The sequence below is a fragment of the Ranitomeya variabilis genome, chromosome 1, assembly GCF_051348905.1.
Source record: "Ranitomeya variabilis isolate aRanVar5 chromosome 1, aRanVar5.hap1, whole genome shotgun sequence".
NCBI lineage: Eukaryota > Metazoa > Chordata > Amphibia > Anura > Dendrobatidae > Ranitomeya > Ranitomeya variabilis.
Window position 1 is genome coordinate 1054597994 of NC_135232.1, and position 15197 is coordinate 1054613190.

Consider the following 15197-nt stretch of genomic DNA (forward strand, 5'->3'; position numbering starts at 1 on the left):
ATTCTGTCCTCTTCCCACACACTCCCCTCATTAAACATGTCCTCCCCCGATCATCATACAGCGCCACTATCCTAGCAAAAGTCCTAACAAAAGTATTAGTGGAAACTTGATCATTTACTGAACTTGGCCTGAATTTTGCCTAATTTGAGGAAAATGTTCGGGAACACGAACATGAATCCGAATGTGCAATGTTCATGCCGTAGTTGAGATTGGCCAACATTTTCAGAACAACTTCGCTCATCTCTAATTGTGAGCTACAATAGGGACAGTGATGATGATATTTGTAAAGCGCTGAGGAAGCAATAGCGCTATATAAGTGAGTAAAATAATAACTAAACTTTACTGAAATTTTATGTGACTAGAACTAAAGCCTAACCTGTTAAAAGATTGTCTTATCAGATCAACACCTCATTCAAATCAAACTTTCCCAGGGATCAATGAACTACATGTGTCCGATGGATAAGAGCTATATGCTAGCCATTTAAATGACAGCTCAACTATTTAATTGATAACTAAAGGTGCATTTATATGGGCCAATTTCAGCCAATTATGAGTACCAATCAACTACATAAAAATTAATTGATGCTCATTTATTGGCCTGTTTACACAGGCCGACGAATATTGATGATGACAGACTAATCTTTAAGACTGCCAAAAGTGTAGATATTTATGTGGACAGAAAATATGGACCCCCTCTACTATGTCCCTTTGGTCTAAATTAGAATATGGGAAGGTGTTCTCTCATGTAGAAAACACCTATAATTATACTACAATGTACTCACAGGTTCCATTTTTTTGTTTATTATAGTTCACCAGGCTAATAAAATGTACTCATGGAAAAAGCTTATTGTCATAAGGACACACATGTTTTTATCTCAAAAGACCCTGCATCCAGTCTAAGAGCAGAAAAGAATAATGTAAGCCATAGATGCACCTGCAGAAAACACTCAGCAAAAATGAGTGCTCGAATGGAACAAATGTATGCATAAGCATCACTGATTACATCCTGAGCTAGGCATGAAGAGGTAAGATCAAAGGCAAACAATCATTAAAATATATAAAAACAATTAATTTGAGAATATATGCTCAAAAGAGGTGTTAGTGGGTTATGTTTCACCACAGCTAAAGCTAAACCCTATTATTTTCTGAGGCCATTCACCAGGAATGTAATATAAGATGGCTATGACTTTTTATTTATGACTCAATATACTGAATTTAGAGTATCACCGCAGTTCTTGACTAGGAAATACTATCTAATAATATTTCCACAGTTCTCTAGCTGACTTAGTTTTATGGTTTAGTAAATTAATTTTCAAATATATTAGGGCATACAAGAAGTAGAGGAGAGTCCCTCATTTAGCACCTCCAACATTTAGACAAAGTGTTGAGTACAGTACCAGCAGAGCTATTGTTAATATACAGACTAAGCCCAACATTAGGTTTCTTACTTGTACCTTTGTTTGTCTTTTTGTCTGCTTTTGCCCCTCTGTGCTTCCAGCTGCTCAGAGCAGATTGAACAAACATGCTGTTATATGCTATATATAGATAGAGCAAGTGAAATAAGTGTTGAACACGTCACCAATTTTCTAAGTAATATATTTCTGAAAGTGCTATTGACATGAAATTCTCACCAGATGTCGCTTACAACCCATCCAATCCACACAGTCAAAGCAATCAAACCATAGATGTCCATAAATTAAGCCATGTGTAATAATGAGAAATGATACAGGGAAGAAGTATTGAACACAAAAAGAAAGAGAGGTGCAAAAAGCCATGGAAAGTCAAGACACCAACTGAAATCTATCAGTAATTACAGTAATTATAACACAGTCCTGCCACTTAGTGAAAAATAAAATCAGCTGGTTTAACTGACGGCCTATACAAAGGTGTCTAATTACTAAGGTGCCACACAAGAAACATCTCCTGATGGGTAAAACAAGTGAGCTGCCTCAAGAAATTTGCAACCTTATTGTTGCAAAACATACTGATGACATTGTTTACAGAAGAATTTCTAAACTACTGTAGGTTCCAGTGAGCACTGTTGGGGTCATAATCCGAAAGTGGAAAGCTCATCAAGAGAATTCCAAGAGTGTGCAAAGCAGTCATCAAAGCAAAAGGTGGCTACTTTGAAGAACCTAGAATATAAGACATATTTTTCGTTGTTTCACAATTATTTTTTAAGTTTATAATTCCACATGTGTTAATTCATAGTTTTGATGCTTTCAGTGTGAATTTACAATTTTCATAGTCATGAAATTACAGAAAAATCTTTAAATGAGAATGCGTGTCCAAACTTTTGGCCTGGACTGTATATATATATATATATATATATATATATATATATATATATATATATATATATATATATATATATACAGTATATATACACTTCTCAAAAAAATAAAGGGAACACTAAAATCCCACATCCTTGATATCACTGAATCAAATATTCCAGTTGCAAATCTTTACTCATTACATAGAGGAATTTGTTGAGAACAATAAAACCTAAAAATGATCAACGTAAATCACAACTAATATCCCTCGGAGGTCTGGAGTTGTAATGATGCTCAAAATCAAAGTGGAAAATGAAGTTACAGGCTGATCCAACTTCAGTGGAAATGCTTCAAGACAAGGAAATGATGCTCAGTGGTGTGTGTGGCCTCCACGTGCCTGTATGATCTCCCTACAGTGTCTGGGCATGCTCCTGATGAGGCAGCGGATGTTCTCCTGAGGGATCTCCTCCCAGACCTGGACTAAAGCATCCACCAACTCCTGGACAGTCTGCGGTGCAACGTGACGTTGGTGGATGGTGCAATGTTATGACCCCAATGGCGAGGGTCTCAGAGATATCAGCAAGTCTGCGAAGTACAAAAATCCAGCTCATAGGGCAGTGGTAACTGGGTTGACCATATATCTACTCCTAACGCCAACACTAGAAGTAGCCGGGGAACATGCCTACGTTGGTCGCTAGATGTCTCGCGCCAGCCGGAGGACTAACTACCCCTAGAAGAGGAAAACAAAGACCTCTCTTGCCTCCAGAGAATAGACCCCAAAAGTTGGATACAAGCCCCCCACAAATAATAACGGTGAGGTAAGAGGAAATGACAAACACAGAGATGAACTAGGTTTAGCAAAGAGAGGCCCACTCACTAATAGCAGAATGTAGTAAGATAACTTATATGGTCAACAAAAACCCTACAAAAATCCACACTGGAGATTCAAGAACCCCCGAACCGTCTAACGGCCCGGGGGGAGAACTCCAGCCTCCCTAGAGCTTCCAGCAAGGATAGGATACAGATTATGTACAAGCTGGACAAAAATGCAAACAAAAACAATAGCAAAAAGCAAGAAAGCAGACTTAGCTTAATCAAGCAGGAACCAGGATCAGTAGACAAGAGCACTACAGATTAGCTCTGATATCAACGTTGCCAGGCATTGAACTGAAGGTCCAGGGAGCTAATATAGCAACACCCCTGACCTAACGACCCAGGTGAGCATACAAGGGATGATAGACATACCCAGAGTAAAAACACTAGTAGCCACTAGAGGGAGCCAAAAGGTAAATTCACAACAGTACCCCCCCCTTAGTGAGGGGTCACCGAACCCTCACCAAGACCACCAGGGCGATCAGGATGAGCGGCGTGAAAGGCGCGAACTAAATCGGCCGCATGCACATCAGAGGCGACCACCCAGGAATTATCCTCCTGACCATAGCCCTTCCACTTGACCAGGTACTGAAGCCTCCGCCTGGAGAGACGAGAATCTAAGATCTTCTCCACCACGTACTCCAACTCGCCCTCAACCAACACCGGAGCAGGAGGCTCAGCAGAAGGAACCACAGGCACAACGTACCGCCGCAACAAGGACCTATGAAATACGTTGTGAATGGCAAACGACACCGGAAGATCCAGGCGAAAGGATACAGGATTAAGGATCTCCAATATCTTGTAAGGACCAATGAATCGAGGCTTAAATTTGGGAGAGGAGACCTTCATAGGAACAAATCGAGAAGACAGCCACACCAAATCCCCAACACGAAGTCGGGGACCCACACCGCGGCGGCGATTGGCAAAACGCTGAGCCTTCTCCTGTGACAACTTCAAGTTGTCCACCACATGATTCCAGATCCGCTGCAACCTATCCACCACAGAATCCACTCCAGGACAGTCAGAAGGCTCCACATGTCCCGAGGAAAAACGAGGATGGAAACCGGAGTTGCAGAAAAATGGCGAAACCAAGGTGGCAGAACTAGCCCGATTATTAAGGGCAAATTCAGCCAACGGCAAGAAGGTCACCCAATCATCCTGATCAGAAGAGACAAAACACCTCAAATACGCCTCCAGAGTCTGATTAGTTCGTTCCGTTTGTCCGTTAGTCTGTGGATGAAAAGCGGACGAAAACGACAAATCAATGCCCATCCTACTACAAAAGGATCGCCAGAACCTGGAAACAAACTGGGATCCTCTGTCCGACACAATATTCTCAGGAATGCCGTGCAAACGAACCACGTTCTGGAAGAACACAGGAACCAGATCAGCAGAGGAAGGCAGCTTAGGCAAAGGAACCAGATGGACCATCTTGGAGAAACGATCACATATCACCCAGATGACAGACATGCCTTTAGACACCGGGAGATCCGAAATGAAATCCATAGAGATGTGTGTCCAAGGTCTCTTCGGGACAGGCAAGGGCAAGAGCAACCCGCTGGCACGAGAACAGCAAGGCTTAGCTCGAGCACAAGTACCGCAGGACTGCACAAATGACCGCACATCCCTTGACAAGGAAGGCCACCAAAAGGACCTGGCCACCAGATCTCTGGTGCCAAAAATTCCCGGGTGCCCTGCCAACACTGAGGAATGAACCTCGGAAATGACTCTGCTGGTCCATTTAGCAGGCACAAACAATCTGTCAGGTGGACAAGAGTCAGGCCTACCAGCCTGAAATCTCTGCAACACACGTCGCAGATCTGGAGAAATCGCTGACAAGATAACTCCTTCCTTAAGAATACCCTCAGGTTCAGCGACTCCAGGAGCATCAGGCACAAAGCTCCTAGACAGAGCATCGGCCTTCACATTCTTAGAACCTGGTAAATACGAGACCACAAAGTCAAAACGGGAGAAAAACAATGACCAGCGGGCCTGTCTAGGATTCAGGCGTTTAGCAGACTCGAGATACATCAAATTTTTGTGATCAGTCAAGACCACCACCCGATGCTTAGCACCCTCGAGCCAATGACGCCACTCCTCAAATGCCCACTTCATGGCCAATAACTCCCGATTGCCCACATCATAATTTCGCTCTGCCGGCGAAAACTTCCTAGAGAAAAAGGCACAAGGTCTCATAGTAGAGCAACCAGGGCCTCTCTGCGACAAAACGGCCCCTGCCCCAATCTCCGAAGCATCCACCTCAACCTGAAAGGGAAGTGAGACATCAGGCTGGCACAAAACAGGCGCCGAAGTAAACCGGCGTTTCAACTCCTGGAAAGCCTCCACGGCAGCAGGAGCCCAGTTAGCTACATCAGAGCCTTTCTTGGTCATATCCGTCAGCGGTTTAACAACGCTAGAGAAATTTGCGATAAAACGACGGTAGAAGTTAGCAAAACCCAAGAACTTCTGTAGACTCTTAACTGACGAGGGTTGAGTCCAATCATGAATAGCTCGGACCTTGACTGGATCCATCTCCACAGCAGAAGGGGAAAAAATGAACCCCAAAACGGGAACCTTCTGTACACCAAAGAGACACTTTGAGCCTTTTACAAACAAAGAATTTTCACGCAAAATCTCAAAAACCATCCTGACCTGCTCCACATGCGAGTCCCAATCATCAGAAAAAACCAGAATATCATCCAGATAAACAATCAAAAATTTATCCAGATACTTCCGGAAAATGTCATGCATGAAGGACTGAAAAACTGAAGGTGCATTAGAGAGCCCAAATGGCATCACCAAGTACTCAAAATGACCTTCGGGCGTATTGAATGCGGTTTTCCATTCATCGCCCTGCCTAATGCGCACAAGGTTGTACGCACCACGAAGGTCTATCTTGGTGAACCACTTGGCACCTTTAATCCGGGCAAACAAATCTGACAACAACGGCAAAGGATACTGAAATTTGACAGTGATCTTATTTAAAAGCCGATAGTCAATACAAGGCCTCAAAGATCCGTCCTTTTTGGCCACAAAAAAGAATCCCGCACCAAGAGGGGAAGAAGAAGGACGGATATGCCCCTTCTCAAGAGACTCCTTGATATATGAACGCATCGCGGTATGTTCAGGTACCGACAGATTAAACAGTCTCCCCTTAGGAAACTTACTGCCAGGGATCAAATCTATTGCACAGTCACATTCCCTATGAGGAGGCAGTGCACTGGACTTAGACTCGCTGAAGACATCCTGATAATCAGACAAATACGCCGGAACTTCCGAAGGCGTAGAAGAAGCAATAGACAAGGGCAGGGAATCTCCATGAATTCCATGGCAGCCCCAACTTGACACTGACATAGCCTTCCAGTCCAAGACTGGATTATGGGTCTGTAACCATGGCAAACCCAAAACAACCAAATCATGCATTTTATGCAGAACAAGAAAACGTATTACCTCCCGATGTTCGGGAGTCATGCACATGGTAACCTGTGTCCAAAACTGCGGTTTATTTTTTGCCAATGGCGTAGAATCAATACCCCTAAGAGGGATAGGATTTTCCAATGGCTCAAGAACAAATCCGCAGCACTTGGCAAATGACAGATCCATAAGGCTCAGGGCCGCACCTGAGTCCACAAACGCCATGACAGGATACGATGACAGTGAGCAAATCAAAGTTACAGATAGAATAAATTTAGGTTGCAAATTACCAATGACGACCAGACTAACAACCTTAGTAAGACGTTTAGAGCATGCTGAGATAACATGTGTAGAATCACCACAGTAGTAACACAAGCCATTCTGGCGTCTATGAATTTTCCGCTCATTTCTAGTCAGGATTCTATCACATTGCATTAATTCAGGTGCCTGTTCAGACAACACCATGAGGGAATTTGCGGTTTTGCGCTCCCGCAACCGCCGGTCTATTTGAATAGCCAGGGCCATAGAATCATTCAGACCTGTGGGAATGGGAAAACCCACCATCACATTCTTAATGGCTTCAGAAAGACCATTTCTAAAATTTGCAGCCAATGCACACTCGTTCCACTGGGTCAGCACGGACCATTTCCGAAATTTCTGGCAATACACTTCAGCCTCGTCCTGGCCCTGAGACATAGCCAGCAAGGCTTTTTCTGCCTGAATCTCAAGATTGGGTTCCTCATAAAGCAAACCGAGCGCCAGAAAAAACGCATCAATATCAGCCAATGCCGGATCTCCTGGCGTCAGCGAGAAAGCCCAATCCTGAGGGTCGCCCCGTAAAAAAGAAATAACAATTTTCACTTGCTGAGCGGAGTCTCCAGAGGAACAGGGTCTCAGGGACAAAAACAATTTACAATTATTCCTGAAATTTCTAAACTTAAATCGGTCTCCGGAAAACAGTTCAGGAATCGGTATCTTAGGTTCTGACATAGGATTTCTGGTAACATAATCTTGTATGCCCTGCACACGAGCAGCAAGCTGGTCCACACTTGTAATCAAGGTCTGGACATTCATGTCTGCAGCAATCACAAGCCACTCAGAGGTAAAGGGGAAAAGAAAAAAAAAATGAGAGAGAGAAAAAAAAAACTCAGAACTTTCTTTCTTATAATCCCGCTTCTGCAATGCATTTAACATTTAATACTGGCCTGGCAAACTGTTATGACCCCAATGGCGAGGGTCTCAGAGATATCAGCAAGTCTGCGAAGTACAAAAATCCAGCTCATAGGGCAGTGGTAACTGGGTTGACCATATATCTACTCCTAACGCCAACACTAGAAGTAGCCGGGGAACATGCCTACGTTGGTCGCTAGATGTCTCGCGCCAGCCGGAGGACTAACTACCCCTAGAAGAGGAAAACAAAGACCTCTCTTGCCTCCAGAGAATAGACCCCAAAAGTTGGATACAAGCCCCCCACAAATAATAACGGTGAGGTAAGAGGAAATGACAAACACAGAGATGAACTAGGTTTAGCAAAGAGAGGCCCACTCACTAATAGCAGAATGTAGTAAGATAACTTATATGGTCAACAAAAACCCTACAAAAATCCACACTGGAGATTCAAGAACCCCCGAACCGTCTAACGGCCCGGGGGGAGAACTCCAGCCTCCCTAGAGCTTCCAGCAAGGATAGGATACAGATTATGTACAAGCTGGACAAAAATGCAAACAAAAACAATAGCAAAAAGCAAGAAAGCAGACTTAGCTTAATCAAGCAGGAACCAGGATCAGTAGACAAGAGCACTACAGATTAGCTCTGATATCAACGTTGCCAGGCATTGAACTGAAGGTCCAGGGAGCTAATATAGCAACACCCCTGACCTAACGACCCAGGTGAGCATACAAGGGATGATAGACATACCCAGAGTAAAAACACTAGTAGCCACTAGAGGGAGCCAAAAGGTAAATTCACAACAGTGCAAGACATGATGTCCCAGATGTGTTCAATCGGATTCAGGTCTGGGGATCAGGCAGGCCAGTCCATAGCTTCAATGCCGTCATCTTTCAGGAACTGCTGACACACTCCAACCACATGAGATCTGGCATTGTCCTGCATTAGGAGGAATCCAGAGCCAACCGCACCAGCATATGGTCTCACAAGGGGTCTGAGGATCTCATCTCAGTACCTAATGGCAGTCAGGCTACCTCTGGCAAGCATATGGAGGGCTGTGCGGCCCTCCATGCTACCCCACACCATTACTGACCCACTGTCAAACCGGTCATGCTGAAGGATGTTGCAGGCAGCAGATCGCTCTCTACAGCATCTCCAAACTCTGTCACGTCTGTCACATGTGCTCAGTGTGAACCTGCTTTCATCTGTGAAGAGCACAGGGCGCCAGTGGCGAATTTGCCAATCCTGGTGTTCTGTGCATATGCCAAGCATTCTGCACAGTGTTGGGCTGTGAGCACAACCCGCATCTGTGGACGCCAGACACTCAGACCATCCTCATGGAGTTGGTTTCTAACCGTTTGTGCAGACACATGCACGTTTGTGGCCTGCTGGAGGTCATTTTGCAGGGCTCTGGCAGTGCTCCTCCTGTTCCTCCTTGCACAAAGGCTGCGGTAACAGTCCTGCTGCTGGGTTGTTGCCCTCCTATGGCCCTTTGCATGTCTCCTGGTGTACTGGCCTGTCTCCTGGTAGCATCTCCAGCCTCTGGACACTACGCTGACAGACACAGCAAACCTTCTTGCCACAGCTCGCAATGATGTGCCATCCTGGATGTGCTGTACTACCTGACCCACTTGTGTGGGTTGTAGAGTCTGTCTCATGCTACCATGAGTGTGAAAGCACAACCAACATTCAAAAGTGACCGAAACATCAGCCAGAAAGCTTTGGTATTGAGATGTGGTCTGTGGTCCCCACCTGCAGAACCACTCCTTTATTGAGTGTGTCTTGATAATTGCCTATAATTTCCATCTGCTGTCTATTCCATTTGCACAACAGCATGTGAAATTGATTGTCAATTAGTGTTGCTTCCTAAGTGGACAGTTTGATTTACTTGGAGTTATATTCTGTTAAGTGTTCCCTTTATTTTTTTGAGCGGTGTATATATCTATATCTATATATCTATCTCTCTCTCTCTCTCTCTCTATATATATATATATATATATATATATATAGATACCTGTATATATATATATATACTGCTAAAAAATAAAGGGAACAGTAAAATCCTACATCCTAGATATCACTGAATGAAATATTTCAGTTGCAAATCTTTATTCATTACATAGTGGAAAGCATTGAGAGCAATAAAACATAAGAATGATCAATGTAAATTAAAATTAATATCCCATAGAGGACTGAATTTGGAATGATACTCAAAATCAAAGTAGAAAATAAAATTGCAGGCTGATCCAACCTCAGTGGAAATTCTGCAAGACAAGGAAATGATGCTCAATAGTGTGTGTGTCCTACATGCCTGTATGACCCCCCTATAACTCTACAACCCTATAACTGGGCATACTCCTAATGAGGTGGCGGATGTTCTCTTGAGGGATCTCCTCCCAGACCTGGATTAAAGCATCAGTCAACTCCTGGACAGTCTGTGGTGCAACGAGACATGATGTCCCAGATGTGCTCTATTGGATTCAAGTCTGGGAAATGGGCAGGACAGTCCATAGCATCAATGCCTTGATCATGCAGGAACTGCTGACACACTTCAAACACATGAGGCCTATCATGTCATGCATCAGAAGGAACTCAGGGCAAACTGCACCTGCAAATGGTCTCACAATGGGTCTGAGGATCTCATCCCGGTACCTATTGGCAATCAGGGTACCTCTGTCTAGTACATGGAGGGCTGTGCGGCCCTCCAATTAAATGCCTCCCCACACCATTACTGCCCCACCGTCAAACCATTCATGGTTGGGGATGGATGTTGCAGGCAGAACATGTCCAGACTCTCACGTCTGTCACATGTGCTCAGTGTGAACCTGCTCTCATCCATGAAGAGCACATGATACCAATGTCGAATCTGCCAGTCTTGGTGTTCTCTGGCAAATGCTAATCACCCTGCACAGTATTGTGCTGTAAGCACAACCTCCACTTGTGGACGTTTGTCCCATATACCATCTTCATGGAGTCTGTTTCTGACAGTTTGAGCACACATATGGAGTTAATGGCATCCTGGAGGTCATTTTGCATGGCTCTGGCACTGCTTCTCATGTTCCTCCTTGTACAAAGGAGGAGATGGCGGTCCTGCTGCTAGGTTATGGCCCTCCTATGACCCCCTCCATGTCCCCTGGTGTATTGACCTGTTTCCTGGTATCTGCTCCATGCTCTGGATACTGTGCTGACAGGCACAGCTACCCATCTTTCCACAGCTCGCATTGATGTGCCATCGTAGATGAGCTGCACTACCTGAACAACTTCTGTGGGTTGTAGACACAAATATATAGTGTATGTAAACTTCTGGTTTCAACTGTACCTACTGTATATAGTCATATGTTTTAGATTTCTGGGAGCATAGTCACTACCATAAGCACTGCTGTCGAGTGTGAGCACAACACAGTTGATGTCAGCCCTACACGTGCAACATAGTCGCAACAGCATGCATGATTTTCTCTGTCAAGTGCAGGCGGCTCACCACAGCACAGTTAAACTGAGGTTTTAGCCGACTCAAAAATCACTTCAATCAACCTTGCATGCATAGTTCCATGAATCACTGAAAGAGAACACAGCTGTTAGCGCGCATGAGAATGAGAGCGTGCTCAGCTAAGGAAGACAGGATACCTGCACTGTCCAAGATAGACCTACCGAAGGATGGCTCCAATGGCAACAGATGGTAAATACAGCTTGGGGGGATTCATCTCTAGGCATTCAGTATACATTGCAGTTATACATGTTCATATTTTTAAATATCTATGTATGTACACATATGCTTTCGTCACCATTCATTGAGAACCATGAACTGTAAAAATTCAATTTAAAGTTTCTTATCACCTGAACTTTGTTCATTTCCAGTTTGTTTTTTTCATTAGTCGCTTTTTCCGCCTTTTCTGCTGCTTTCTTCTGAAGTTGTGGACCTTTTCCAAAGAAGATGTAGTTCACAAAAGCGTATTCCAGCAATGCCAAAAATACAAATACAAAACAACCCATCAAATAGATGTCAATAGCTTTGACGTAAGGGATCTTTGGTAGGGTCTCTCTGAGATGGGTGCTGATGGTTGTCATTGTGAGCACAGTGGTTATTCCTGGAAGACAAGTTTTACAATGTGTAATAAATTCATATATTTCTCTAGGTGAAGTTCTAGTTTAAAGCCAATTATCCCCCTATGTCCTCCTGATTGTGTTTTCTTAAATATGCAAAACCTGTAATATGTTTTCCATCATAGCTATGAGGCCATGTGCACACGTTGCGGATTAGGCTTAGGAATTTTTTGTGCGGATTGCATCTCTTGGCAGAAAACGCAGGTGCGGATTTGACGCATTTTTTGTGCAGAGTTTGTTTTAGATTTGCTGCAGATTTTTTGCGGATTTACTGCGTTTTTTACCCCTGCGGATTTCTGTAATGGAATGGGTACAAAAACGTTGCAGATCCTCAAAAAAGTGACATGCTACTTCTTTTAATCCGCAGTGTTTTTGCACTGAATTTTCCGCACCATTAGCACAGCATTTTTTTTTCTACCATTGATTTACATTGTACTGTAAATCACTTGCAGATCTGCAGCGTTTCTGCACCGCAAAAAACGCTGCGGATCCGCAGGAAATCCGCATCGTGAGCACATACCCTTAGTTAGTTAACAAGCATATGTAAATTCATACACATATAAGTGCTAAATTGGTACTTTGTGAAATGTTTCAAGTGAACATGTTAACTCGCCTAACATAGTTGTTTTATTAAACATTTTAATAAAATTTTCCTCAAACTATTTCTTTCTAATAACTCTGTTTTGTGAGTTTTCTCTGCTGTTCCTCCACCATACATGTATGAATATAATGACTAAAAGGCATTAATTAGGTGTGTCCTTGCACACCCCAGTCAGTAATGACATTATAGGAGAGGGCCATAGATTATTTATACATATTCAGAAAAGATAACAGAGGAATTGCACAATCCAGAGGTTTAAGAATATAAGCGTGAGTCCATTGCTATTTCAAGACAGAGTCATACTATAGCTCTATGCATGAATGGAGGCTACAAACAGCAGATATTTCTTGCCGAAAGCAGATCCCACTCAGGCTGGAGTCACACTTAACGTATAAAAATAAGGTCCGTTTAACACGGACGAGAATCGTAGAAATGTTCCCTGAACAGTGATCCGTATGTCATCCATGTGCAATGCGAGGATGTGATTTTCTCACATCTAAGCATCCATGTGACATCTGTATGGTATCCGTATGGTGAGATTTTCTCGCCGGCTTGCAAAATGGACATATAATGGATCCATGGCCTCAAATATTCGTGAAAACATGTACAGTAAATATATATATATATATATATATATATATATATATACTGTATATATATATATATATATATATATATAGTACAGACCAAAGGTTTGGACACACCTTCTCATTTAAAGATTTTTCAGTATTTTCATGACTATGAAAATTGTACATTCACACTGAAGGCATCAAAACTATGAATGAACACGTGGAATTATATACGTAACAAAAAAGTGTGAAACAACTGAAAATATTTCTTATATTCTAGATTCTTCAAAGTAGCCACCTTTTGCTTTCATGACTGCTTTGCACACTCTTGGCATTCTCTTGATGAGCTTCAAGAGGTAGTCACCGGGAATGGTTTTCACTTCACAGGTATGCCCTGTAAGTGGGATTTCTTGCCTTATAAATGGTGTTGGGATCATCAGTTGTGTTGTGCAGAAGTCTGGTGGATACACAGCTGATACTCCTACTGAATAGACTGTTAGAATTTGTATTATGGCAAGAAAATAGCACATAAGTGTCCCAAGTGCAGTTGCAAAAACCATGAAGCGCTACAAAGAAACTGGCTCACATGAGGACCGCCCCAGGAAAGGAAGACCAAGAGTCACCTCTGCTTCTGAGGATAAGTTTATCCGAGTCACCAGCCTCAGAAATTGCAGGTTAACAGCAGCTCAGATTAGAGACCAGGTCAATGCCACACAGAGTTTTAGCAGCAGACACATCTCTACAACAACTGTTAAGAGGAGACTTTGTGCAGCAGGCCTTCATGGTAAAATAGCTGCTAGGAAACCACTGCTAAGGACAGGCAACAAGCAGAAGAGACTTGTTTGGGCTAAAGAACACAAGGAATGAACATTACAACAGTGGAAATCTGTGCTTTGGTCTGATGAGTCCAAATTTGAGATCTTTGGTTCCAACCACCGTGTCTTTGTGCGATGCAGAAAAGGTGAACGGATGAACTCTACATGCCTGGTTCCCACCGTGAAGCATGGAAGAGGAGGTGTGATGGTGTGGGGGTGATTTGCTGGTGACACTGTTGGGGATTTATTGAAAATTGAAGGCATACTGAACTAGCATGGCTACCACAGCATCTTGCAGTGGCATGCTATTCCAGATGGTTTGCGTTTAGTTGGACCATCATTTATTTTTCAACAGGACAATGACCCCAAACACACCTCCAGGCTCCGTAAGGGTTATTTGACCAAGAAGGAGAGTAATGGGGTGCTACGCCAGATGGCCTGGCCTCCACAGTCACCAGACCTGAACCCAATCGAGATGGTTTGAGGTGAGCTGGACCACAGAGTGAAGGCAAAAGGGCCAACAAGTGCTAAGCATCTCTGGGAACTCCTTTAAGATTGATGGAAGACCATTCCCAGTGACTACCTCTTGAAGCTCATCAAGAGAATGCCAAGAGTATGCAAAGCAGTCATCAAAGCAAAAGGTGGCTACTTTGAAGACCTAGAATATAAGACATATTTTCAGTTGTTTCACACTTTTTTGTTAAGTATATAATTCCACATATGTTAATTTATAGTTTTGATGCCTTCAGTGTGAATGTACAATTTTCATAGTCATGAAAATACAGAAAAATCTTTAAAGGAGAAGGTGTGCAAAACTCTTGGTCTGTACTGTATATATATTTATATTTCATAGGGAGTTAGGTAGCAGGATAGCTGATAATTCAATTGCTGGGTTCTGTTAAATCATTACAGAACCCGACAGGATATGAGGCATGGTTTACATACAGTAAACCATTGCATATCCGTTAGATTTTTATATGTCCCTCACTAATAATGTTAGTAGTGTGTGTGTGTAAAATTTTGGAGCTGTAGGTGTTAAATTAAAGGATTAATTCACGGAAAAAACTGTTGTGGGCGCCCAAATGTCGTGGGCTGTTTTCTTCACTAGAGAGGGAAAGCCAGTGAGTGAGGGCCGATATTAATAGCCTAGAGAGGGACCATGGTTATTGCCTCCCCCTGTTAAAAACATCTGCCCCCAGCCACCCCAGAAAAGGTGCATCTGTAATATTCACCTATTCCAGCACTTAGCCTCTCTCTTCTCATTGCCCTGTATCCCTGGCATATGAGTAATAATGGGTTAATGTCACCTTGCTATTGTAAGGTGACATTAACCCTGGTTAATAATGCAGAGGTGTCAATAAGACACCTATCCATTATTAATCCA

General features: G+C 43.1%; 1 protein-coding gene across 1 annotated transcript in view; it reads right to left on the reverse strand.

Moving 5' to 3' along the window:
- Positions 1–15197, reverse strand: part of GABRB1 (gamma-aminobutyric acid type A receptor subunit beta1) — an 891901-nt gene that overhangs the window by 20643 nt on the left and 856061 nt on the right. Inside the window, exon 8 of the mRNA XM_077279819.1 lies at positions 11562–11812. Coding sequence (XP_077135934.1) covers positions 11562–11812 — 251 coding nt within the window. The remainder of the gene's footprint in view (positions 1–11561; positions 11813–15197) is intronic.